Source organism: Vulpes vulpes, chromosome 12 (genome assembly GCF_048418805.1).
Source record: "Vulpes vulpes isolate BD-2025 chromosome 12, VulVul3, whole genome shotgun sequence".
Taxonomy (NCBI): Eukaryota; Metazoa; Chordata; class Mammalia; order Carnivora; family Canidae; genus Vulpes; species Vulpes vulpes.
The window spans coordinates 72003315-72030306 of record NC_132791.1 but is presented as its reverse complement, the minus strand read 5'-3'; the positions used below and the strand labels follow the sequence as shown (position 1 = coordinate 72030306).

At 54.6% G+C, this 26992-nt stretch overlaps 1 protein-coding gene across 11 annotated transcripts in view; it reads left to right on the top strand.

The window, feature by feature from the left end:
* TBC1D9B (TBC1 domain family member 9B) overlaps positions 1 to 26992 on the top strand; it is a 39782-nt gene extending 12790 nt beyond the window's left edge. For 2 of the 11 annotated variants that reach the window (XM_072731870.1, XM_072731876.1), the window contains 18 exons: positions 686 to 944; positions 2076 to 2283; positions 5023 to 5235; positions 11836 to 11997; positions 12311 to 12461; positions 12943 to 13157; positions 14752 to 14869; positions 15732 to 16017; positions 17185 to 17314; positions 17456 to 17554; positions 18244 to 18312; positions 19463 to 19703; positions 20009 to 20074; positions 21626 to 21697; positions 21912 to 21962; positions 23391 to 23450; positions 23869 to 23975; positions 24733 to 26992. In XM_072731870.1, coding sequence (XP_072587971.1) covers positions 686 to 944; positions 2076 to 2283; positions 5023 to 5235; positions 11836 to 11997; positions 12311 to 12461; positions 12943 to 13157; positions 14752 to 14869; positions 15732 to 16017; positions 17185 to 17314; positions 17456 to 17554; positions 18244 to 18312; positions 19463 to 19703; positions 20009 to 20074; positions 21626 to 21697; positions 21912 to 21962; positions 23391 to 23450; positions 23869 to 23975; positions 24733 to 25419 — 3194 coding nt within the window. In that variant the 3' untranslated portion in view covers positions 25420 to 26992. Of the gene's footprint in view, positions 1 to 685; positions 945 to 2075; positions 2284 to 5022; positions 5236 to 11835; positions 11998 to 12310; positions 12462 to 12942; positions 13158 to 14751; positions 14870 to 15731; positions 16018 to 17184; positions 17315 to 17455; positions 17555 to 18243; positions 18313 to 19462; positions 19704 to 20008; positions 20075 to 21625; positions 21698 to 21911; positions 21963 to 23387; positions 23451 to 23868; positions 23976 to 24732 lie in introns of all 11 variants that reach the window. The other 9 variants (XM_072731875.1, XM_072731881.1, XM_072731878.1 and 6 more) reach the window with 6 other exon arrangements.

Sequence of the window (26992 nt, the reverse complement as noted above, 5' to 3'; positions counted from 1 at the left end):
TGATTCTTCACAGAGTGATAGCTCAGAGTGATAGCTTCTTTCCTTTAAATCGAATATTCTGGGGGACACATGCCATCTCTGAGTGGCTCTAGGCCATGTGGTGCCCTGGAGCTGCAGATCCCTCCCTGTGGGAAGCCCTGGCCTCTGGTCACAAGGCAGAAGCCCCAGTGGCAGCCAGCACCCTCTGCTGCTGCACCACCCCCAGAAAGAGCTCCCAGGGCTTTGGCGCTTCTGAGCGTAGCAAGCCCCTGTCCTGCTTAGCAGGCATCTGCCACGCCCTTCCCCCAGCCCTGCCCCCACCCTGGCACCTCCTCACCAGGCAGGAGCTGTGTGCTCTCTTCCCACATCCATGTAGTCCCACTTGGGGGCCCCTCGGGGCCAGGGTCTCAGCTAGCTCATCTCCCCACGTTTATTCTTGTCTCCCCTCAGCCATTTGTGGAGTTAATATTCACCCAAGATATTCTCAAGGCAGGGTGCTGGGTTGGCCTGGGGTGCAGTGGAGACCCCCACAGCCCAAGCCCTCCTCATGGGACACATGTCCCAGCACAGCCAGGCTCAGGCATGAGGGACGTACAGTCAGTGACACCTGCAGGGAGCGGCTCTCCCAGTGGATTTTGGGTGCATGTGCTGTCCAGCCCTCTGGCCCATTTGACCCACTGCTGTGTATGTCCCTGCTGGCATCCAGTGAGCCTGGTGGTGCAGTGGGTGGATGTCACGAGGCTGGAGAAGAATGCCACGCTGCTCTTCCCTGAGAGCATCCGTGTGGACACCCGGGACCAGGAGCTCTTCTTCTCCATGTTCCTCAACATCGGCGAGACCTTCAAGCTCATGGAGCAGCTGGCCAACCTGGCCATGCGGCAGCTGCTGGACAGTGAGGGCTTCCTGGAGGACAAGGCGCTGCCCCGGCCTGCTCGGCCACACAGGAACATCTCGGCTCTGAAGCGGTGCGCAGCCCCCTGGGGTGGGAGGGACCTGCCTTACTTGCCCTTCATGGGTTCCCCACAGGAAGAAAGCCTGGGAAAGGGCTGGTTGCAGATAGTTATAGGAGGGGAGCAAGAGATCTGCAGGGGTACCATCCAAAAATACCTCCTGCTGCCTGTAGAGAATCCTTTCTCAGAGCCCGGTGAGGCAGAATGCTCCTGTGCTGGGGACTGGTGCTCAGTAATGGTGGCCAGCATTTGTTTGTGTTCCTCGGAGCAATTCCATGTTCCTTGATGGTAGCTTTGAAGGAAACCCACAAGGCCGGCTGGGAGCTCAGAGGTTCCTGGATTCATACCTGTATCCTGAGACCTCATCCCCACCAGGCTGTTCCCTGGGTTGCACCCAGGGACTGTGGCCTGGGCACAGATGCTAGGGTGCACCTTCAGGACCAGAGCACCATTCAAGGGTTTCATGCTCCCTATGTGAGTGACAGGGTCCTTTTGGAACCTTCCAGAAAGGAAACGGGCCAAAGTCAAGACTTGACACTGTCCGTCAGGGTGTGCCCGCCAGGCCCTGCTCAGGCTGACTGCAGCAGCCCCATGGGGCTGGGGTCAGAGATCTTTACACAGAAAGAACCAGTAAGGGGACAAGGAGCAGGGTGTCAGGGGGCCGCCTCACATAGTCATCAGGCGAGTGTGCCTTTGTATTCATCAACAGCAGCACCGTGTATTTTAGTTCAGGAGACCCTCATCTGGTGTCTAGCCAGGGCTGGGTCTTTCCTGGAGAAAGCAGCAGTCTCCAGGCAGAGGTGCGCAAGGCAGGTGTGGGAGGTGTCTTGGCACTGGGGCACTCTCTGCCCTCAGCACCAAGTTAGCGATGCGTCAAACCCTGCCAAGCCTCCGGGTGTCCTCAGGGCTCAAGGGCATGCTGTTTGGTGACTGCTCCTCTGCTGGTCATACAGATATCTCTCAGGATACCTGGCCATCTGCTGTGTGTGTGTTTATTGAACACTCAGATCCTTGGGCATGCCTTACTTATGGGAGGACCCCCAAAGAGTCCAATTCCACATGGAAACCAAGGCTCTGTGGCCCCTTGCAGGCATGCTGGCCTTAACTCTTGTCCCCGTTCCTCCCACCCATACCTTGGTTTCCCAGAGACCTGGATGCCCGAGCGAAGAATGAGTGCTACCGGGCCACATTCCGCCTGCCCAGGGACGAGCGCCTGGACGGCCACACAGGCTGTACCCTGTGGACCCCGTTCAACAAGCTGCACATCCCTGGCCAGATGTTCATCTCCAGCAACTATATCTGCTTCGCCAGCAAAGAGGAGAACGCCTGCCACCTCATCATACCCCTGCGGGAGGTAAGTCCTGAGGCCCCACACCAGCTCTACCTGACTCATCTGTGGGGGCACGTGGTGGGAGTCGCCAGCCCCAGCAGCCCCACAGCATTTGATGGTGGGCACATGGAGGGCACAGTGTGAGTCAGCAGCTTCTCTGACCACCTGCCTTGTGCCAGGCCCCTCCAAGCAAGGGACCAGCTGGATGCTTCCTCAGGGGTCACCTCACCTGATGGGAGGACAGGGTGGGGTTGGACATGCCAGGACAGCTTACACTGGGATATGAGGTCATGTCATGAAATTTGTCTGCCTCTCCAGTCAGATCCCAGAGGCCTCCTGTAGGGGAGTGTCCCTGAGTCCTGGCTTCCTGGCCCTTCAGGTGGACTTTAGCAAAGTTCTGTGCTTCAACTTGGCTTGGAGGACTTTGACCCCTGACCAGCCCCACTATGTCACTCTCAGAGGCCACTTCACTGTTCTTTTCCTGACCCTTGCCTTGGCTGTGATTCAGGCTCCAGCAGGGCCTCTGGAAGTCCACTCTCACCTGTCAGGGATGGGGACAGCCCTTACCTGTCACAGGTGGGGGGGGTTAGCTCTCACCCATCACAGGTGGGGGTCAGCTCTCACCTGTCAGGGATGGGGACAGCTCTCACCTGTCAAAGGTATTTTTTTTCTCAGGTTTCTTAGGCTTCCACAGTGAGCCTGATGGAAGCAAGGCCATTTGTCCTATCCTGCAGTGAAGGGTGTGGCCAGGGTGAGAGATGGAAAGCACTAACCAACACCCCACCCCACCCCCGCCACTGCCCCCACCACCAGGATCAGAGCAGGCCCCCGGGCCTACTTTTCCTAGTGGCATAGCAGGGCAGACTGGCTGTTTGACTCTGTGAAGCAAAGTGAGGTTCTTAAGTTAGAACCTAAATCACAGTATCTTGATTTATATTAACAACCTAGAGTAGCGAGACCTCCCTGCATTCACAAAGTCATCCAATTGTAGCTACAGCTGTGAGGGGGCTTCTGTGTGCTGCCTCGTTTCCCCAAGGGAAGTCAGAGGCAAAGGACTCGAAAGAGCCACAGCTCCAGAAGCTCCAGGCTGAGGGCTCAGGTAACCCCTGTTCATGCTGGATTCTGAGTTTGTCCTGGGCCCGAGGCCTGGGGGAGGGTGCAGAGGTCTCCGTAGGCCTCAGCTCTTTCTCCTGACGATCCTGACGTTTCTGATGGCAGACAGCTCTGGCTGAGGTGGGGAGCAGGACTGTCTCGGGCTCCAGGCATGGGACTGACTCGGCAGCTGGTCAGGACAGAGGTGCTGACCTGGCACCAACTATCCTTAGTGTGCCTGCCAGGGGCCTTCATAGGGCATCCCCCACAGAGCAAGCTGCATGCCCACCTCCAGCGGGCTCTTGACTTTACTTCCCCAAACGCGCTCTTCTTATTGCCACCTCAGGAAGCAGCATTCCTTCTGTCTGTCTGCTCTGCTGAAAAGCAGGAGCTGGCCTTGATCCTGACCTGGCCTTGTTCCCACGTTCCAACTGTAGCACGGCTCTTTCTCTCCACGGCGCTACCACACTGCAAAAAGTGCCACCTACACCTAAGCCCTATAGGCCCCTCCCCCCACGGCAGCCAGTGGACCTCAGAATGCCCATCAGTGTAGTCAGTGCCCCACCAGGACTCCTCCACCATTGGGGATGAGAAGAAGCTCCAACTGCCTGCTGTGACCTATGGGACCTTCAGGGAACCGCTCTCCCCTTCTTAGATCTTAACTCATGTACATGCAGGTGTGTACACACAAGTATGCACACACATGCTCATGTGCATCTGCACACATACACATATACACTAATCCACATATACATATACACACACCACACACTCTCACATGTCTGTGCACACACCACACACACGCTAACATGCATCTGCAAACACATGTACACTCATCCACATACACATACCACACACATGCTCGCGTGCATCTATGCACATAGAGACATGCATACACATGCATACACATACCAGCCATGTGTGAGCTTGCATACACACACACACACACACCCCATAACACATATATACTTGCCCCAGCTTCTCTACCCTTTCCTCGTGTGTCAGGCCAATCCCATCCCCTCCTCAGGGTGCTTGCTGGGAACCCTGCCCTGACCCCTGCCTCAGCTCTGGCCTGACCATACCAGGTCTCAGCTCCAGTAGCTGGCCTCCCTGGAAGTGCCATCAGAATAAACAGCCTGGTGGCCTCCTAGCTCCCCCTGTGGTCACTGCTGACTGTCCCTCCTGCTCAGGGCCGCAGGCTCTGTAAGAGATGTCCCTTGAGAGCCCATTCTGCACCAACCACACCGATGCCACTGTCCACACACCTCGGGTCAGAGCCGGGCCCAGCAGGTACCTTGTTGGCAAGTGCTGTGGGAGCCAGTGCTTAGGACAGCGTGCGGCAGGGCTGATCACCATGCTTTAGATGGTAGAGTAGCTGATCATCTCAAGGCAGCCAAATGCAGCAGCTGGAGGTGTACTGGCATTCTTCATCCTCATGGTGGTCGTGCTCACTGCCCCGTCAGCAGGGCGAAACGAGGCTCACACGGGCACATAACATGCTCAGAGCTCCACAGCAACACACAGTAGGTCAACACAGGAGCACAGCAGGGCCCAGCACCTTCCCCCCGGCCAGGGGAGAGCCATGTGAGCTCACTGGGCCCTCCCAGGCACAGAACCAGTCAGCTTTCCATCACCAGATGCTGACGCCCAGTGCTTCATTTATCTTCCCAGGTGACCATTGTTGAGAAAGCTGACAGCTCCAGTGTCCTGCCCAGCCCTCTGTCCATCAGCACCAAGAGCAAAATGACTTTCCTGTTCGCCAACCTGAAGGACCGTGATTTCTTAGTGCAGAGGATCTCTGACTTCCTCCAGAAAATGCCATCCAAGCAGCCAGGTGGCCACGGAAGGGGAAGGAAAGCCAGCACTGCGGACCTGGCCCCAGAGGTGAGAGAGCAGTGGGGTGGTGGCAGCAGTCAGGGCCAGGAGAAAAACCCAGGCAACTCTCAGCCTTGACGCAGGAGCCTGACCTCAGGGTGCCTGCAGTGGGCCTCAGGTGGGAGGTCCCCCCCAGGGTGCAGGACGAGAGCCTCACGTAGCCTGACTTGGGTGTCCCAGCCACACATGTGCTGCCTGAGCTCACAGGCCCTTCTGCACCCCACCACACCTGCCCAGTATGACACACCTGCCTCGAGCCCCATTCCACATAAGAAACTTTCTCTAGCTGGACCAGATAGCCTCATCTGGTCTGTCCAGCTTGGGTTTACTTATTGGTATTTCTCTGGTCGATCTTTAATCTTCCAGGGATTTTTACAGGGAAAAACTTCCTCTTTTTTTAGTTTTGTTTTTGGGGTTTTTTTGTGTGTGTATGGAGGAGGGGAAGATTTCCTTTTTAGTGACTTAACTTCAGTATCATCATTACACCAACAAAATTGACAGTAATTCCTTAATATCAAATATAGTTGACCTTTGAACAATGCAAGGGTTAGGATGCTGACACTGCACATAGTCAAAAATCCTTGTAGAACTTTTGACTCCTCCAAAACTTAACTACTAATAGCCTCCTGTGGGCTGGAAGCCTTATTGATAAGCAAACAGTTGATTAATGTATATATGTTACATGTACCATATACCACATTCTTACAATAACATAAGAGAAAATGTCATTAAGAAGATCATGAGAAAAGGGAAATATATTTACTGTATTTATCCTAAAGAGTCATGTGTAGTGAGCCTGCACACTCAGAACCTGTGTTGCTCAATGGTCAACTGTACTTGGATTCACATCTCCCCAAATGCAGACATACGTTTTACCATTTGCATGTTGACACTGAAGTACACATTGATATCTCCTAAATTCCCTTTTATCTGTAAATGTCTGCTCCATCTCTCTTCTTGCAGTATTTTGCTGAAGGAACTGGGTCATTTGTGCTGTAGAGTATCTCACAGGCTGGTAGCCTTATAGCATCCCTCTGGAAGCTTTTACTCTGTTCCTCTGTCCCCTGTCTCCTGTAAGTTGGTCGGTGAAGAGGGAGACCCAGGTCAGAGTCAGGTTCAGTTGTTTGTATGTTTAGGGGGCAGGTCTACCTGGAGGCAGGATTGAGGAGCTAGGTTAACACCAGGAGCCATATCAACACCCAGTCATCTTGTCGTGTGTTGTTACTGGTCCCTGTGTAGATCCGGTAATTCATCAGGGATTGCAAGGCGGTGGCACTCTACTGCTGTCATTCCTTCTGTTTGTGAGACAGGATACATCCCTAGAAAGAAACCCCCACTTCATCGTCTTTGTGAGCTGGGATACATCCCTAGAAAGAAACCCCCCTGGGCAGCCCGGGTGGCTCAGCGGTTTAGCACCACCTTCAGCCCAGGGCCTGATCCTGGAGACCCGGGATCGAGTCCCACGTCGGGCTCCCTATATGGAGCCTGCTTCTACCTCTGCCTGTGTCTCTGCTTCTCTCTCTGTGTGTGTCTCTCATGAATAAATAAATTAAATCTTAAAAACAAAACAAAACAAAAAAAACCGTCCATTGTCTACTTAGCTACCTGAGGAACACTTCACATAGGAAAGGCAGAGGAAATCTTTTATCCCTGCTTCTATTCACCGTTGTTAAAACAATGAGCTGGATTTCTCCAGATGTGATCGAGTCATTTGTTATGTTTATTTCGTAGTATAATTATGAATTTACAGATTTTGGCAGCTTGATATGTTTCAGTCCATGGCAGTCATTACCTTCATCCATCCTGTCTAGAGGGAGCCTATTGAGGTAGGCACTTGAGTCCTTTTGACACAACCCTGGCCATATTTGATCACTTCCTGGTATGACAAGAATCTGAGTTTGTGAAAACACTCCATGATTAGAAGAGTCCATATAAAAATCCAGTATCTGGCTTCTCTGGAAAAAGCAGCAGCCCTGGCATTACAGGGCCCACATTCCCATTGGGTGACCTTGGAGCCTGGTGGTGGCACATGCCCTCCAGCTCCCCAGAGCCCTGCCTGGTCTGGCCCACAGAGGCCTTTCTATTTTTCACCCCCACAATTGATGCTCAGTAAGTTATTAAGTAGGTAAGGGATGGATGGGAAGGAACCAGACAGGATCTATTCATTGGAGACATTTAAAAAGGTTTCTTAGAGGAAGTTGGGCTTGATCTGGATTTCAGGAGAAAGTGAGGTTGGATTGCATGAAAAGGAATATAAGCAAGAATTCTGAGCTGCCCTTATGAGGCCCAACACCACAAATGACAGGGCCTGCCAGGCCAGAGTAAGCACAGACCCTGGGCCCCTTCTAAATGTTCACTGTTCACCCAACATGGTTTTTGAGTTTTGTTTTGTTTTTTAAAAGATTTTTTAAATTAATTAACTTATTTGTTTAGAAGGAGCCAATGTGTGAGCAGGGTGTGGAGCAGACCCCCGAGAGAGACTGCCCACTGAACAAAGGCCTCAGCAAGTGATGTTGAGGTACAACCAGTGACTTGGGGAGATTTCTCAGGCTCCACTTATGTTGTGTTGAGGCAACACAACATAACCACAGGAATCCATGAATAGGTGAAGGAAGATCAGATGATCTAGGGCGGCCCACTCCCCTGAGGATCTGAAACACCCACTACAACCCCAAAGGAAAGAGCCCTCCCTCCCTGAGGAAAATAAGACTTAGGACTGAACAGGGCAGGAACCCCGACGGGGCCTGGGGTGGGTGTGGTAAACAAGACAGAAGCTTCAGACGCTAGAGGAGACAAATCTGTAAGTCCTGAGGGGAGGGAACTATACAGAGAGATACAGCAGAAGACAGAACCCACAAATGTTCAGTGCAGAAAGCTCCCCTGACCCACATCTCCCCAACACGTACATCATCCTCCTAAAGTACAGAAGAATTCACATCGTTCAAACATGAGCAACACAAGATTATGATCACACCCTATACAAAGGTATCATTGGGGAAAAACGCAAACCAAGTGACCTTCCACACGTCAGAACAGTATCCCCCAAAGCAGATGAGAACTGTGCCCTAATATTTCAAAATGATCTAAAAACATTAGAGAAATTATAGGAACTACTAAAGAATTATATAAATAAAATTTTTTAGAAAAAACAAACTGGCGCCTGGGTGGCTCAGTCAGTTGAGCATCTGCCTTCAGCTCAGGTCATGATCTCAAGGTCCTGGGATCGAGCCCCACATTGGGCTCCCTGCTCAGTGGAGAGTCTGCCTTTCCTTCTTCTGCCTCTTACCCTGGTTTGTGCTCTCTCTCACTCACTCACTCTTTCTCTCAAATTAATAAATAAATAATCTTAAAAACAAAACTCAGAAACAAAGTGACCAGGCAACAGAAAAGAGAGTTGATAGGACTCAGTAAAGGTTTAGAAAAAACAATACACAAAAGTTTCAGACTCTCTGAGGTACTCTGTTAACCATCTGCCTTCGGCTCAGGTCATGATCTCAGGGTTCTGGAATCAAGTCCCACATCAGGCTCCTTGCATGGAGCCTGCTTCGCCCTCTGCCTAAGTCTCTGCCTCTGTGTCATAAATAAATAAATGAATGAATGAATGAATAAATAAATAATATCTTTTTAAAAAGCCACACAAAACAAAAAGAGAAGACATAAAAAGCAGAATAAGCTCACCAATTGCCTCCTTAACCAAGAGTGAAAGTGTATCCCTGTATGTTGGCAGGAAAAACAGGCAGAGGGAGAGAAGGCTTACTCCCTAATTTCAGTATTGCCCAGGGGAGGGAATCCACAGTACTAGATATTAGGTTCGAGACTGTATCTAGAACATAGAACTAGATATTAGAACACTTCCCGACAGACTGAGGAAAAAACTTGAGGAGAAAAGGATACATTGAGAATTTTGTATAAAGGTCAACCGAGAAGAACAGGGCTCACTTTTCAGTTGAAGTTGAGCACATATTCTCTAAAGCACACGGGTCCAGGGTGGATGTGTAGCTCAGGGAGCAAGACGTGTGAGCGCTGCCCAGTGGCAGCAAGAGGTAGGCTTATAGGGATGGCGTGGCTTGATCCTGATCCAGTCAGTGGAGTGGGCAGTGGCCCAAGGAAGGTCCTGGAGGTGGAAGGGTGAGATTGGGGGCCAGAATGGAGGGATTGGGCCTGTCCTGAGAGGCCACAAATACAGGGAACCTGGCCAATTGTTGTGGCTGTGATGGGCCTCAGCTTGTTTCCCTGGCTCGCTCAAACAGGAGGCCAGAGGTCCTCTTCAGCAGGAAGTGAGGTGGGCAGGTGGTTTGGGAGGTTTGACATGAAAGAATGGGAGGTTCCTACAAGAACCGAAGGAACTGGCCCTGGGAAGTGCAGGACCCCCAGGCAAGGTGGCCCATGAGCTCACTGTCTCAGATGCATGTTACCCAGGCCACATCCTAGAGTCCATATCCATCTCCAGCACTGACAGTTTGATTCTCTGAGGTGCTGTCTGGCCTCACAAGCCATTTGTGCTCACAAGTCCATTTGTGTCCTGGTCCCTTTTGGGGATCCTCAGGCAGGAAGCAGAATCTGTATATCGGTCTGGGCTGGGGTTGTACCCGTGGATTGAGCAGTTTGTCATGAAAATTTATCATAGTGGACCCAAAATCCACTTCTGAAACATCCCCCAGGGGCAGAGGGATGATGGATGGTGGATGGGGCCTAGCAGAGCTCTCTTCCTTTTTTTCTTTCTTTTTCCCCATTTTATTAAAAACCGCATCTCTGGGGTGAGATTGACATATGCAGTGTGCCATATATATTCAAAGAATACAGTTTGGAGGGTATAACATGTATTCCCTGTGAAACTATCACCACAGCCAAGAAAAGCATTCTCTTACCAGGAACGCAGAGAAGGTGAGGTCCTGCAGGAAGCCATCCAGTGCCCCTACCCCTGCCTCTTGGAGGATGGGACCAGGGCCTAGGGCAGGGAGGGCACGGGATCAGAGATGACAGGACCCAGACTGGAGCAACAGGCATAGCATAGCTTACTGGCCCATAGGCCAAGAAGTCCACGCAGTCGGCCTCCCATCATCCCCACCAGACTGGGCTTCTTGCCGAAGGGGCGCTGTCCCAAGGGGTGTGTGGTACCGGGGTGCTGGTGGAAGCCTCTGCATCCTCCTTGGCTCATTCCAGCATTCCCTGCAGAGTCACCCCTGCATTTCCTTGGTGGCAACTGGGTGACATAGTACGTCCAACCCCTCCCTAACCCCAGGGGTAGGAAAAGCTAATCAGACCAGGGCTGTCATTCTGGTTCTCAGTGGAGCTCCTAGAGTGTGAGGCCAAGAGCAGAGAGAAATGTGCCCCCACAGAAAAATAGGGAGTGCTGGCAGAAGGGGAAGTGGATTCTGGGGAGCCAGTGACTGGCGTCCACCTGAGAGCAGTGCTGTTCCCGCCGGTGGGTACTCGAGGAGGGAGCTGAGGGGGGAACAGACAGAATGGGGGCCCTGCCAACTTTGGGCCAGAGGACAGGGTAAGGTCACCTGGAAGTCAGGTCACAGAGATAGGCGAAAAGCAGGGGGCAAATGTCAGGTGTCACCCACGCTGTGTCTGAATGTCCACAGCCACCCTGCCAGTGCTCCCCTGAAGAGATGGGTTTGCTAGGGGGAGGGGTTTCAGAAAACCAGGGGAAGAGCCCTGAAAGCCAGGGCTGCCCTGCAGACCCTCGTCTCCGATTCCTCCCTTCCCTTCTGCCAGCCCCATATTGTCCCCCTACCCCGGCAGGTTCCCAGAACCATTCTGGGACCCATTTCTCTTGGCTTTTGGCCATCCGTGTGGTGGGAAAGCAGGTGCCTAGACTGCTACCCTGGGGCAGGGGAGGTAGCCCACGGCAGGGCTGGTCTATAGGCGGGGACCCCTCCTCACACACTCACTTCTGGCTGGAGGCCACACCACACTGTCAAGGAGCATCCAGCGTTGAACTGACATGAGTGTCCAGAGCCAAGAGGTCATGAGGCCACGACAGGGTGCACCACATACCAGACATGTGGACCAGAGGAAGACAGAAACTTGGGGAGCTTTCGGGGCAACAGCCAGCTGTCTGGGAGCTCCTTCCTTGAAGGGCCCTTGAGGGCACAGTGGTCAGGTTGCCTGGGGGAGAGAGGACAGGAGAGGGCTCCTTCCCTGGCCCGGCAGTCATCAGGGCTCCCGCAGGACACAGATTACCTCAGTTAGGATTCTGTCCATCTGGAAAGGCCAGGGCAGGCCAGGCCAGGCCAGGCCATCAGGCTCCAGTGTTGCCTGCCTCTGCTCCACTCTGGGGCTCTGCACTTGGGCTCTGCGGGGCCTGCTGCTCTTTCCTGAGAGTCCCTACCTGAGCCACAGCCTCCTGTGACTGGGGAGCTGTTGGCACCACCAGGCGGACCCAGGGTCTCCTGGCCCTGACATCACTGAGGGAGGACCTGGCAGCATGGGCCTCTGGTCCCATCCCCAAGAGACCAGCCAGTCTGAGCGGGTTGGTGAAGGGAAGAACGTGTTAAGTGGCCAGCCGGCCAGAGAGGAAGTAGGGGGACTGGGCCAGACCAGATACCTCCATGCCGGTTCGCTCACTGGGTACATTCCCTTCTGTGTCGTATTTTTCAGCCCTCCCCGGCACCTCCAGAGACGTCAGATCAGCTTGCCAGCCCCACCACACCCCTCGGCAGCCGCCAAAGCTCCAGCATACAGGAGGCACCAACCGCCTCCCAGGGTCTGCTTAAACTCTTCCAGGGGAACTCACCCATGGAGGACCTGGGGGCCAGGGGGGTAAGCCCAGAGCACGGACCCCATCAGCACACCTAGGCCTGGGAGGAGGCCAGGGCCAGCTGTGGCTCCCTGCCCACACACCACCTCAGGTCTTCAGGCCTGCAAAGGGCAGTGTCCAAGGACAGGGGCATCCTGCATGATCTGCTCGGCAGGACCAGTCACCCCAGGCTCCTGGCCTCTGCTCGGATGCTCGTTTCTCTGATGCCCTGGGGGTGGTGCCCTGCTCCGCCCAGCCTCAGCTCCTGCAAACGTGCAGTGTAGATGGAGGTGGGCCCCGGCACACATTCCCAGACCCTGCTTGCTTCTCCCCCAGGCCAAGGAGAAGATGAAAGAAGAGTCGTGGAACATTCACTTCTTTGAGTATGGACGTGGTGTGTGCATGTACCGCACAGCCAAAACACGGGAGCTGGTGCTGAAAGGCATCCCCGAGAGCCTCCGCGGGGAGCTGTGGCTTCTCTTCTCTGGTGAGTTGCCCGAGCTTTGGCCCAGCACCCCAGGGCCTCTGTGTGAGAACTCCACTGACCCCAGGCTGGCCTGGAGCTGCCAGCCCTTTACAAGGCCAGAATGGGGCCTTCAGCTGTGAGGGGCCCATGCTAGGGTGGGCCACTGTCCTGGGGTGCAGACCTCAAGGGCGGGGCTCTGTCACCCAGATGGTACCTTCCCAGTTGCAATGGGTAGAAAGAAAGGGACCCCAAGGTATCCTTTCCTCGGGACAGGCTCTGACAACATGCATGCCCTTGGCCATGTGGACAGTTTCACAAGGAAGCCCTTCAAACTTTGGTGGGCGACCCCTTCCAGGAGCAGTCACCAAGGAACCTTTGCCTCACACCTCCTCCTAGACCTGAGGGTCCCACTTCTCTGACATCTCCAGCCTGCCCCTTCACTGTCCCCAAAGTCCCAAAAGGAGGGGAGGAGGAAAGACAGCTGCCAGCTGTGTCTCCACAGGGGCCTGGAATGAGATGGTGACTCACCCCGGCTACTACGCCAACCTGGTAGAGAAGTCCACAGGGAAGTACAGCCTGGCCACGGAGGAGATAGAGCGAGATCTCCACCGCTCTATGCCCGAGCACCCCGCCTTCCAGAATGAGCTCGGGATTGCTGCCCTCCGGCGGGTGCTGACTGCCTATGCCTTCCGAAACCCCACCATCGGCTACTGTCAGGTAAAGAGGGTTAGCCGAGCCTGGAGACCGCATCTGCCACTAGCAGCTCATTCAACAGAGGCCTGAGTGATGGTGCCCCATTCCCCCCGGCAAAGCCTGACCACAGAGAGGTGTAACGAGAAATGATATCCACCACTCACTTTGCCCTTGGCCTGTACTGCCTCCTGAACGGGGGCCTGGAGCCTTTGATTGCCTAGTGCGTCTGGTAAAATAACCATAGCACGCTAGGGTATGGCATGACATGAATGGTCATGCAGCCATCCCCACGGTCCACCTCCAAAACTCTCTTCATCTCACAAAACGGAAATTCTGTCCCCATTAAACAACTCCCCTGCTACTCCCAGTTCTACTTTCCATCTCTCTCAACTTACCTGCTCTGAGAACCTCAAGTCCCCCAGTATTTGTCTCTGTGACTGGCTTATTCATTAGTCCAAGGGCCTCAGGGCTCATTCCCATCATAGCACATGTCAGGATTTCTCTCCTTAAGGCTAAAGCATATTCCATTCTGTGTACAAACCATACCTTGTGCACCTGTTCGCTTCAGCGGGGCGCCTGCACGGCTTCTGCCTTCTGGCTCTTGTGAATAGCGCTGCCATGAGCACACTAGCATCTGTTCCTGTCTCTACTTGCATTTCTTTTTCGAGTCCGTACCCAGGACTGAAATTGCTGGATCATATAGCAGTTCAACCTTTAATTTTTTTTTTTTGAAATTCCCATATTGCTTTCCACAGGCACAGCACCATTGTACATTCCCACAAGCAATGCATGCGCAGGGGTTCCACTTCCTCCATATCCTCACCACCTTGTTTTCTTGTCTTTGGATGATAGCTAACCTAATGGCGAGAGGGGCCTCTTTATCATGCTTTCAATTTGCATTTCCAGTAGCATTAGGTTTTACATCCAGTGACATTCCCCACCTCCACCCCCGGCCCAGACAGATGGCTTTCTACTTGCCTGAGACTGCATCGGGATTTCAGAGCAGCAGGCCACCCCCTTCAAGGCCACCCTCTGTACAGCCACTGTTCTGCATGACGAGTTATCAGTGCAGGGAAAGTTAGTGTGCTGGCTTTAGAGAAGTCTTAAGAGCATTTCCACCTTCAAAGCCTTTTTTTGTTTATTCACGAGAGACACAGAGAGAGAGGCAGAGACACAGGCAGAGGGAGAAGCAGGCTTGTTGCCGGGAGCCCGAAGGGGGACTCAATCCCAGGACCCCAGGATCACTCCCTAAGCAGAAGGCAGACACTCAACCACTGAGCCACCCAGGTGCCCCAAAGCTCTTTTACTTAAGAGCCTTGCTATTGGCTGTCACACAGGACTCACTTACACATCCGCCTGGTCCTGCATCTCAGCCCCCACACCAGAAACCACTCTGAAGAAGAGCCCCATGCTCATCTCCTCCTCAGCTTTCCAAGTGCCCCACTGGCTGGATCTGAGGGATCTGATGATGGGTTTTGTCAAACTGATTTCCTACAAATGGCCTTTTGGCAAATTGTCTGGAATTGGGTGGGATATTTTGTCGTTGTTGGACTTGCTTGTGGAGTGAGCCCTTGGGGGTAGGTTAGGGAGCCTCCCCTTGCTGTCTCTGTGCCCACAGGCCATGAACATTGTCACCTCCGTGCTTCTGCTCTATGGCAATGAGGAGGAGGCATTCTGGCTGCTGGTGGCCCTCTGTGAACGCATGCTGCCTGACTATTACAATACCAGGGTGGTAGGTGAGTGCCTGAGGCCCCGCGGCTCCCCCTGGGGGTGGTGGGCCTCCCTGTGTTGGGCTCTACACACAGCACACACTCTGAGCTCTCCGGGGCCTTACGGATGTGAAGCAGGCCAAAGACAGTCATGGTTCCCATTCCACAGGTTGATAAGGAAGCCGAAAAATCACCACACAGCTAGAACATGGAGAACCAAACACAGATCCCCCCAGCCACCTTGCTCAGACTTTACGCAGCCTGTTAGGGGGTGCTGGCAGTGACAGAAGATGCTACACATTCAGTGGCCTTTAGAAGCCAGCCTGGGGCCTACATTCTCATCTATCTGACTCTGGAGATTTCCAGCCTCACAGCCCAAGCAGCTCATACATCCCTGTGTCCCTACTACCCAGCCTTATCTACTGTGAAGCACAGCCAGTAGAGTCGGTGTTAAGTGGAAATGCACTGGCCAATGTATTTAATGACCTATAATTAAGTCGGCTATTCAAAGATGCCCTACCCCTACCATTTGGTTTTGGGCATCTCCCCTCTTAGGCTCCTTTCATAATCACATCTGTTCACAAGCTTCAGGCCAGGACAAACAACAGCCACCAAGGTTCCTGTTTACTTTCGACACTTCTAGAATGGAGAAATTTGGATTTCCCCAAAAGCAAATCCAAGCACAGTGAAATCAGCTCTTCTTTTCACCTAGTAGTTTTGGAAGCTGTAGCGTTTTTGTTTCTTATTTTCTCCACCACACACTCCCTACCCCAGCCCTCCATGTAAGCGGAGCTGGCAAGGGATCATCAGGTGGGCTTCCTTGCACTGCACCCAGGACCTGAGCCAGCAGCATGTGCTGACCCTTCACACTCCTTTGTCCTCTCCCTAGGGGCCCTCGTGGACCAAGGCATCTTTGAGGAGCTCACGAGAGACTTCCTACCCCAGCTCTCCGAGAAAATGCAGGACCTGGGAGTGATCTCCAGCATCTCTCTCTCCTGGTTCCTGACCCTCTTCCTCAGCGTCATGCCTTTTGAGAGCTCTGTGGTCATTGTTGACTGCTTCTTCTATGAGGGCATCAAGGTGATCCTGCAGGTGGCTCTGGCCATCCTGGATGCCAACACAGAGCAGCTGCTGGGCTGCAGCGACGAGGGTGAGGCCATGACCGTCTTGGGCAGGTGAGCGAGCCAGATTGCTGACCAGCACCCCCCACGGGTAGCAGAGCTCAGCCCCTCACCAGCCCTGGGCACTCCTCCCAGCAAGCACAGTCCAGGGAGGCAGGAGAGAACCTCCTTTCTGCGGGGAGACAAAATGGCCCCAGGTAGTGATAGCTCTGGGAGCAGACTAAATGGGTGATGGGCCAGAGCATGCTGGACTAGAGCACCCAGGGGGCAAAAGGTGGCTGGAGCAGCACAGCCTCCAGCCTCTAGCAAGTGCTGAGTATCTACTCTTCTCTCAGAGCAGTTCCGACTGTGCCGTCCCCAGCTCAGCAACATCACTCCCCCTCACCATCACCTAGATAAAGGGGCCTGTGCTGGGCTTGCTCTGACAGCTGGATGGGCTGATACCTCCCTGTCATCCTGGCTGCCACCTCCGCCCTCAGTCTCCACATCCCATCCTCGCAGACTCTGGGATGCAGCCTCCTCCCACCACCCCCATTGCCTTGGTGTAGGTCCACAGTACCCTCCCACCCTGGGCCCCTTGCTGCTTCATCACAGCTTTCCCTGTTCCTGCCAGCAGCATCCCATAGAGCTTATTCTGATCAGAATCTGACCCTGTGACTCCCCATGGCACTAGTGGTTCTCTGGGCAAAGGAGCCAAGTCCCCCAGCCTGGCCTTCAAGCCCCTTACATACAAGACCCCCACCCTGCCCTGGCGTCACACAGGCCCAGGCTCTGAGCCCTGTACAGTCCTGCTAGCCATGTGTGGGTATTACCCCAGCCTGGAAGACTCCTAGCCAGGACTGCCATAGGTACTGCCACCTGTCCTCTGAGCCTGCCCAGGACCATGTTAACCCTCCAACTGGGACAGACCTTTCTCTCCTGATATGGTAGGGTCAGGGAACCCCCAGAGGACACACTGGCTTCCTAGAATTCATGCTCAGGCCTCATGAGGGGCAAGGCCTCTCTGCTACCTCCAGGGGGATCCCTGATTTGCCAGGGCACTGTCTGGGGCACACCTCTGTCCTCTGCCCCTGCAGAGTCCAGGCCTCATCTCCTGCCCTCCTGGAGGATGCTCTGTCGTCAGCACACTCATTTATTGACTGGGGGTCTAGGCAGATTAGGTCCCTCCACATCATTATTAGGACATCCCTATTGATAGTGGGGTTGCTTTAATCCTTCCAGATATCTGGATAATGTGGTCAACAAGCAGAGTGTTTCTCCTCCTATCCCACATCTCCATGCCCTGCTGACTAGTGGAGATGACCCTCCAGCAGAAGTGGACATTTTCGACCTCCTGAAGGTGTCGTATGAGGTCAGCACCCTGTGGGGCTGTCTGGCCAGCCTGCCCCATCTGAGTGTGTGGGTGTGGGTGGCTTTGGTGGGAGGGGGTGGGAGGGGGCAGTTCTCTGCTCCGTGGTTCTGCCTTCCTCACTGAATTACCTCTGGCCTGTAGAAATTCAGCAGCCTGAGGGCCGAAGACATCGAACAGATGCGGTTTAAACAGAGGCTGAAAGTGATCCAGTCCTTGGAGGACACGGCCAAGAGGAGCGTGGTATGGATGGGGCTGGCCTCCGGTGGCCGCAGGTTGGCTGGCGGTGGGGTTGGGGTTTGGGAGGGGGAGGGTGACCTGGGTGGCCTGAAGAGCGCCCCCTAGTGCTGCCTTGTGCAGCACTGGAGTCTGGGAATGCAGGTGTGATTTTGAGTAAGTGGGGGAGGCCCATTCACTGTTTTCTGCTCTTGGGCTGGTCACTGCAAAGCTTCTCTGACACCCCAGGACCTGACGGCCACATGTCACTCTGCCTTGGGCTGATCCCACCAGCCTGGCTTTGCCTCTGCCCCTCGGTGGCAACATTCAGCCACCCTCCACCCACCCAGCCCACTGTGCCTCTACCACAAGCCTTTGTCCTCCCCAACTCCGGAGAGAGAATTTACTGGGAAGTTCTAGGATGCCTTCCAAGGAGCAAGACAGCAGTCAGTCACTAAATGATTGCCCCTCACCCCAGGTCCCTGGCTGGGGCTCAGGGCAGGAAGGCCCCCTGAGCCCTGACCAGGAAGGAACCTAGGTAGTGTGGACTGTGTAGCAGGGTGGGTAAGCAGGGAGGTCCACACGTCCTTTCCTGAATGGACTGTCACCATGTGCTTGGTCAGCTGGTCTGTGTTAGCCTTTGTCCACATGGGGACTCTCTTAAAGACCTAGAACTCAAGAATCCATCCATACATGTGGTTTCTCTCTCCTTCTAGGTCCGAGCTATACCTGGGGACATCGGTTTCTCAATTGAAGAACTGGAGGACCTTTACATGGTGTTTAAGGTGATAGCCAAGAGCAAGGGCAGGCCCAGTACCCTATCCTCGTCCCCTACGTGAGTCCTCGGTGCAGCAACCTGCTGCCAGAGGAGAAGTTGATTTAAAAGCATCCTCAGATGCAGGTACCACCAACCTCACATGGTAGAATTTAATCCTTCAGGCAGCTTAGGCTGCCTTAGACATTTTCTTAAGTGGCAGAAAATCCAATCAAGTTAGTTTACACAAGAGGGAATTCCTTGGCTCATGTTACTAGATAGTTTAGGAATTCACAGCTTCAGCCTTGGCTAGATCCAGGTGCTTAAACATGCTGCCAAGCTTCCTACCTCAGATGTCCTCTGGACTTCTCTTCCTACCAGAATGGCAGGACTGTCATCAGCAGTTCCAGGGTTGTCCTATTCTCTCAGTGGAAAGAGCCTTTTCTTTCCAAGTGTTTTTTTTTTTTTTTTAAGATTTTGTTTATTTATTCATGATAGACATAGAGAGAGAGAGGCAGAAACACAGGCAGAGAGAGAAACAGGCTCCGTGGCTGAAGCCCGACGTGGGACTCGATCCCGGGACCCCAGGATCGTGCCCTGGGCCAAAGGCAGGCGCTAAACCGCTGAGCCACCCAGGGATCCTTTCCAAGTGGTTTTAACAAAAAGTTCAGGGTTAATTGTTGGACTAACTCAGATGCTATGGGAACAGGGGGGTGTTTATTGTTGAGCCAAATCTAGGCCCTGCACCCACCCCATAGCCTGAGGGTGGGACAGGAGGGGCTCTCCAAAAAATTTCAGATGTTAGAAGAAGGGGGAAACGGGTGACAAGCAGGCCGAAACAGTAAAGTCCACGCTGCCTTTTCCGTTCTTGTTGTCGGTTCCTGTCTGCCTCTGGTTTGGCACCCAGACCTGAGCCCTGTGGTCAGAACAGTGCAGTCAGGGCCTCTCACCAACAGCGGCCAGCAACCCTAGGGCTGTGTCTCAGCTCCCGTGTCTGTAAACATCAGAGGCTGATGGTACCAGTGTGGGAGGTTCTATGACATGCTGAATCTGGCCCAGTGCTCCCCACCCCGGGATTCTAGGACTCCAAGGAGGAGGAGGGACACACTAACCAGCCTGGCTGTCCTAACGCCATGGGGACTGGGAGGCCTGGCTGTCTCACTGGGCTGTGCCCCCAGCAGGCCAAGCACCTGGCAAGTCAATACTGGGGGAGTGGCCGCCCCACAGCCGTGCGTCGGGACCCCAGCCTGCCCTACCTGGAGCAGTATCGCATTGATGCAGGCCAGTTCCGGGAACTCTTTGCCAGCCTGACACCCTGGGCCTGTGGCACCCACACGCCAGTGTTGGCAGGACGCATGTTCCGGCTCCTGGACGAAAACAAGGACTCTCTGATCAACTTCAAGGAGTTTGTGACTGGGATGAGTGAGTAGCCTCCGCATGCCAGCCCAATCAGCCTTCCCACTGCAGCAGGAGCCTTAATAGGGAAAGGGCAGCTTTCCCACTGGGAACACATGGGGATCCTGTGGGGTCCTCCCCTCCACCTCCCCCTCCTCAGGTCGGGGCTGCTCAGGGTGGGTCTGCCGACACTGAGAAGGGCAGAGCTCAGGGGTAGGTGGGAGGCCTGGGGCTCACTCCAGGGACCTCTCCAGGAGAGAGGCTATGAGGAGGAACACACCAGAACCCATTGGAAGGGGATGGGCTCCAGTGTGGATTGCCTTCCACTACAGGTGGGATGTACCATGGGGACCTGACAGAGAAGCTCAAGGCACTCTACAAGTTGCACCTGCCCCCAGGTGAGAGCCTCGTCTCCCACTCACTGGCACGGGCCTCTCGCATTCAGAGCTAGGGCTGCAGCGCCCCAAGGCGCAGGCCTCCATGAGGTGCTGGGTGGGCCTCAGGCAGCCTAGGGGGAGGAGGCCAGAGCCCTTGGGCAGGGACATAACCTAAGAGGCATGTTTCAGAGGACTAAGCCTGGCTGAGGGTGGGGACCCAGGTGGAGCACAGGGCAGCTCCTGTTTATCCCCGGAGGTCAGCTTGGGGGAACCCCCGAGGCCCTCCAAATGGCCTGGGTAGCCCTTTTGTGCAGTCATGAGCAGGGCCCATTCTCCCCTGGCTTCTCTACACTGTACCTGTACCTCCTGGAGACACTGAGAGGCTGCAGGGTGGTGGGTGAAGGGTGACTGGCAGCTGATCTTCAGACAGGCTGGATCCCTTGGTCTGTGGGTTTCTGCCGTGTGGGCCCAGCTCACCCTGCCCAGCCAGGGTAGCCACACGGAGAGTTCTCTAAGATGACGTGATCTCCTTTTCATAGGGAGAAACTGAGACTTAGGTGAGAATTCTACCCCTGGGTGCTCTGCTCAGGGGTGGAGCTGCCCTGGGTCCCTGCTGCTATTCTCGAACTGCCCCAGGTCAGCGGCTGCCTCCAAGTGGGTGGAATGGTTTTTTGACCACTGGTGCTGTGCGTGCCCCAGAGGCTGGCACTTGACTGGCCTGGAATGCAGTTTTAAAGCTCCCCGAGGTGGTTCTGTGCAGCCAGAGCCGGAATACCCAGGCCTTGATGTAGGTGTTCTTACCTGTAGCTCATTTTTCCCCGTAATTCAACAAAGAACAGTGGCCTCAGGGATGTCTCTAGGGAAGGTGGGTACCAACCACCTCCAGCTCTGCTCAGGGCAGGGCCTGGGTTGGGCAGACCCCACTGGGCTGCACTTCTACAGGTGAGGGCACATGGGGCTCCTTCACCAACTCCCAGCCACATCTGTCTGCCCTGCTTCACCCAGGCCTCACACCTGCCCTGCTTCACACTCTGCACCTCCCCCAAGTGCCATCTATTCAACCCCTGTCAGCACAAACCGCCCCCCCCCCCCGCTTGCACTGGGGAGAATAAGCCCCCCACCCAGAACCACATGGATCCGAAATCTTGGGGACGACCTAATCACAAAAAATGTACCAAAGGTGTAGAATAGGCACAAGATGCATAAAGTGAGAAGAGTAAGTCCCTGTGTGTGGCTGGTCCCTGCATGTGTCCTGGGGGACCTCATCCCTAAAGGATGCTGTGCACCACACCATCAGGGCAGGAAGAAGGCAGGCCACTCCCTGGACCCCCAACTGCACTGACCGGGCTTCTTGATGGGGTATGTATGACATTTGTAAGCACAATGTAAAAGTCAGGGAAGGAACAATACCCAGGGTCAGTGGTCGTCATTACCCCTGTGACCCCACACCGCACCATGGGCCCTGATAATAGTGGTGAGGCAGGCCACGCAGGGAGCCAGGACTCGGGAGGTATGCTCTGGCGAGTCCCATTGTGTTGTCCTGCCCTCACTCACCTTTCTTTCTGAGCATAGCCCTGAGCCCGGAGGAGGCCGAGTCGGCCCTGGAAGCAACCCATTACTTCACCAAGGACAGCTCCTCTGAAGGTGAGCACTGCTGTCCTGGGGGCCGTGGCCTGGGGCCCTGCAGCTGTGCAGTCGTGCTGTGGGCTTGGGGAGTGTGCTGTGTCGGGGTCGGCTACTGCCTCTCTGTGGAAGGGCCTCCGGAGGTGTTCTCACTCCTGTTTCTCTTGTCTCTGCCTCCTTCCTGGACCTTGGCCTCTCCCTCCCTCTCTCCTGCGCTCTTCCTGTGCTCTCCCAGCATCTCCTCTGGCCTCAGATCTGGACCTTTTCCTGCCCTGGGAGGCTCAAGGTCAGTCCTTGGGGGGCAGGGGCACCTGCTTCATGCTTGGCTGCGTCTACCTAACAACCCACCCCCACCCCCTGCATGGTCAGGGGGTCTGGACACACTTGGTCCCAGGGATGCCTCCTGTGTGAATGAGTCCTGAGGAGGACCCAAGAGCAAGCCGCAGCTTACCGGGGAGGAGAGAAGCGGTTTCTATGCTTGTCAGCGGGGAGCAGGTAGTAAATGCAGACACATGGCACAGTGGGCGTTGCACAGGAGTGTCAGTATTCCACGTCACACTCATGGGAAAAAGTCCAGACGCCATCATGACAACAGTGTCAAATGGTTCTGGTGGAGGTGGAGGTGGGTGCTTTCCCTGTAAAGTGTTCTCGTGGTCGGCATGGCTCTTCCATTACAGGAAAATACATCTGTCATGCCTTTTTGAAGACATTCTTGGGCCACGTGTAAAGCCCATTGGGGACATCTGGTGCAGGGTGATGGGGCATTCTGGGCCTGGGTCTGGTAGCGGAGCTGGTGGTATATAAAGTCCTTACAAAACTGACCAAACCCCCAGCCTGTAAGTTCTTGTGGCAGATAACACACACCAAGGACAACATACACCCAAGAGAGAAAACATATCAAGATCCGCAAGGCCGTTCTGCTGGCCATGTCAAAAGGCTGGATTGGAACTTTATAGGAAGCTTAAGGGCCTTGATTTCAGGTGCACAAACTGAAGAAGCAGATGCTTCTCTTACACTCAGAATCTGGGAAAATCAGGGACACTTGAGGCTCTTCCCAGTGGCTTCCCATTAAGGCCAGGGACTAGTGGGGGAGAGCCCTGTGCCTGGACCCCACGTAGCCCCAGATGGCGAGTCTCCCCTCTGCAGCAGAGAGCCTGAGCCCAGAGAGGTGGGCCCTTCCCCACCACTGCACAGCCCAGGGTGCTACCACCACTAGAGGTCCCCCAGTGGCCCTACCGGCTCAAGGTCTGGGAAAGCTGGGCAGCCTGCTGGGTCCCCATGTTCGTTGTCCCCAGAGGACACACGGTGCAGGCCAACTCCAGCAAGTGTGCAGCTGTAAGAAACCCAGGACCTGGCACAGAATTCAAGTCCATAAAATTCTTCATCAGTGCGGCAGTCAGGTGTGGGTCGAAGTGATCATCAGGACTGCCTTCAGTTTGACCCTTTCTAACAGAAACTACAGAAATTAGTCCTCAGGCTTTTTCTCCCTACCGTGCGTATGGTTATTCAGTTCAACACCGCGGGCCGAGGCTTGTAATCCTTTGGCAGAGAGGCAGGAGGGTTTGGTGGCACTTTGGGTCCTGTAACCAGGTGCAAAGCATCAGCGCAGGGCTTCTACGGGAGAACAGACCCATCTGCTCACAGGCCTCCGTGGTTTGCGGTTGTAACACAAGAATGTTCTCTGTGTACTTTCCCCTTTCCGGTTGTCCAGAAGCACTGCAGCAGGAAGAGCAAGAGGGAAGCAGAAATGAGGACGTCCAAGAAAAGAGAGGAGGTACAGGCAGGCCAGTGTGGCCAGTGCTGACGCAGATCCCGGGTTGATGGCGTCTGTGCAGGCCTCCCTCCCAGGGAAATGGCAAACGGCCTCTGCTGCCAGAGGAAGCCCCTCTCAGCCCCAGACCTGACTCTCCTAGCTGTGAATACCAACCCACCCCCACCTCCCTCTAGGAGCCCAGCCTGCCCCTCTCCTGCCACCCTCTCATCAACCTCCATGTCCTTTCAAACCTACTTTAGTGTAATAACTCGGGAGACATCTGGGTGCTCTTCCCATCACCACCTCCCCAGATACTGGGGTGTTTTGTAAGCGGGCCCCAGTAACCCCATGCCAGACAGCCCCCAAACCCACTCACTGCCTGCTCCTGGCCCCAGCTCTGTCTCTGACTTGACAGATCTTTTTTTCTCCCAACTCACAGAGGAGAAGGGGACCAGCCCTCCTGACTATCGGCACTACCTTCGCATGTGGGCCAAAGAGAAAGAGGTTCAGAAGGAGACCATTAAGGATCTTCCCAAAATGAACCAGGTAGGCCCATTCAGAGCCCCCCTTGAACAGACATTTCCAAGGCTGGGTTCCCCGGACCCAAAAGCTCCCCACCGTCTCTCCCAGAACCCCTGATAGGGTGGAAATTCTCCTGCCTGCCTCCAACACCTGCTAGTCAGAGTCAGGGATGATTCCAGAGGGACAGGAGTCCACTTGCTTTGGAGCCAATTCCTGGTGATGACTTGTTCACATTTAATTGGGATCCATCCACTAAAATAGCAGTAGAGACTCACATGACCCCTCTTACAAGACAGCCTCACAGCACTCCTGTTCCTCCCCAGGGCCGGGCACAGGCAGGCGTCAGACCCCCCCTCACCCCCCACAGCTGACCCAGGCCGTGCTTGCTTTGTCCTCACCATCTATTCTGATCAAAGATGTAGGAAACTCAAAGTGATTCCAAAACACACTGAAGTCCTTCAGTAGCCACCGACCGGGTTTGGAAAGTCATGGCAGAAATCAGTGTGGCTCTGCTAGCAGAGTGGACTTAGGGGCAGGGAGGAGACTATGCTCAAAGTAAAGGCAGTTGGAAAAGAAAGCTCTTCTGAGGCTGTGTGATATCGGTCAAGTCAGCTTCCCACTCTGTGTCTCAGCGTCCCAGTCTGTGACATGGGTGTAACAAGGCGCAGGTGTACAGACAGCTAACAACACTACAGAGCACGGGCAGTCTGGCTGATCTGAGGTCAGGCTGACCCATCTTCTCCCATCTCCCTGACCTTTTTTCTGTGTTTCATCTGAAAAGGAACAGTTCATTGAGCTGTGCAAGACACTTTACAATATGTTCAGCGAGGACCCCATGGAGCAGGACTTGTACCATGCCATCGCCACGGTGGCAAGCCTGCTGCTCCGCATCGGTGAGGTGGGCAAGAAGTTTTCGGCGCAGCCGGGCAGGAAGCCCAGGGATGGCGTGCCCGAGGAGGATGAGCCCGTGGCCACTGAGCCCCCACAGGACCCAGCCCCGGAGCTTCAGCCCCCAGCTGCAGGGGATCCCCAGGCCAAAGCCAGGGGAGACACCCACCTCGGGAAAGCTCCACAGGAGAGCCAGGTGGTGGGCGAAGGGGGCAGCGGCGAGGGCCGGGGCTCCCCCTCCCAGCTTCTGTCGGACGACGAAACCAAAGACGACATGTCCATGTCCTCCTACTCAGTGGTCAGCACTGGCTCCCTGCCATGCGAGGACCTGGCTGACGACACGGTGCTGGTGGGCGGGGAGGCCCGCAGTCCCCCAGCCACCGCCCGCTGTGGCGGCGCTGTAGACACAGACTGGTGCATCTCCTTTGAGCAGATCCTGGCCTCCATCCTGACGGAGTCCGTCCTGGTGAACTTCTTTGAGAAGAGGGTGGACATCGGACTCAAGATCAAGGAGCAGAAGAAGGTGGAGAGACAGTTCAGCACCTCCAGCGACCTCGAACAGTCTGGAGTTTCAGGCTGACAGGGACCTGGCCTGTCTCTCTGCTTCCCCCTCCCCCTTCGTGTTCTCTTTTCTCCTTAAGGATGCACCCCTCTTGCTCTCCCCAGATGCAGTCAGTTGTGAATGGAAAAAAGGCTGAATGGCCACAGCTGGGTCCCCTCATGCCCTGCTTCATGGGACCCACCTTGGTCCCATGCAGTGTCAAGAGGCCGTCCGTCCTGGCCTGCTTGCCCAGTGCCTCCGTGCCCCATTCTGTAGCCAGGCTACCCTGCTCCTTCCACTTCTAAGAAGATGGGGGGGTACCCTGCAGCTGAGTACTCCTGGGGGAGAGGAGGGCTGCAGCTGAGTACTCCAGGTGGGGGTGGGGGTCGGTGGGGAGCATTCCTGCCATTTGGCACCAGGCAGCGAGTCTCGTGCCTGTTGAGCATCAAGGTGGTGGGAACTTCAAGGTGCTTTCTGGAAGCCCCTGAGCCCAAGCCCCTGGCCAAGAGACACAGGCAGGAAGTGTCTAGTGCACCAGGGCAGGTGCCACACAGACGTTACTCGAAATGCTCTTTCAGCTCATCAGCCTCACCATTAACCTTAAAAGCACATCCCTCAGGTCCTGATCTATTTCCTTGTATTCATTTCAGTTGGCTGAAGATCACACTGTGCTCAATGCCTTAATAAACCCCTGAAAGAACTCGATACCATACTGCGTGCAGAGCCTTAATGGGGCCTCAGCTACGGCTTGGGCTTCTGGCTTCTTCCCAGGCAGATGGGCCCCCAGGCCATGTTCCAGACGTTCTGGGCACTCAGACCCCGACAGGGGTAGGGCTTCGGGGCCCTCAGGAAGAATGAGGACACAGAAGGTGCTGATGCAGACCCGGTAGGGCCTGAACTGACCTTTGCTGATGGGGGCAGTCCCAAGCTCCACAGGTGCAAGCAGCCTGTGCCCCGTGGGTGCAGGGGTGTGGTTGGGCCTGGGCTGCAGCATGCGCTTGGGGCAAGTTGACGTGGGGCCGCAGGTAGCAGACTGAGCCATGAGCACTCTCTAGCTTTGGGACAAGAGCTGATCCTTGATGTCTGGCATTCGCCTTCCTTCCCATCCCTGCCACATGGATAAGGATAAGTCCTGGGGCTGGGCTTTTTTCCCTCTTTTTGTAAGTAGGCTCCCTACCCAGCATGGAGCCCAACATCGGGCTTGAACTTACGACCTTGAGATCAAGACCCCAGTTGAGATCAAGAGTCCTATGCTTAACAGAGCCACGCAGGCATGCCCTGTGTTTGTTTTTTCTTTTAATAGCTTATTGAGGTATAATTTATATGCCATACAATTCACTTGTTTTGAGCTATATTTCAATGATTTTGAGTAAATTTATAGAGTTGTGCAGCTGTCCCCACCATGCAATTTTAGAGTACTTCCATCCCCTGAGAAAGACCCTCCCACCCACGTGCAGCCAATCCCCGTTCCCACCTGCAGCTCCAAGGAACCACTAATCTACTTTCTATTTATAGGTTTTATGGCTGGTGTTTTAAATGACAGTCTCTGTGATTTTTACCCTGTTCACAACTGCTGGTTCACATCTCAATAAATGTGGCGAAACAACATCAA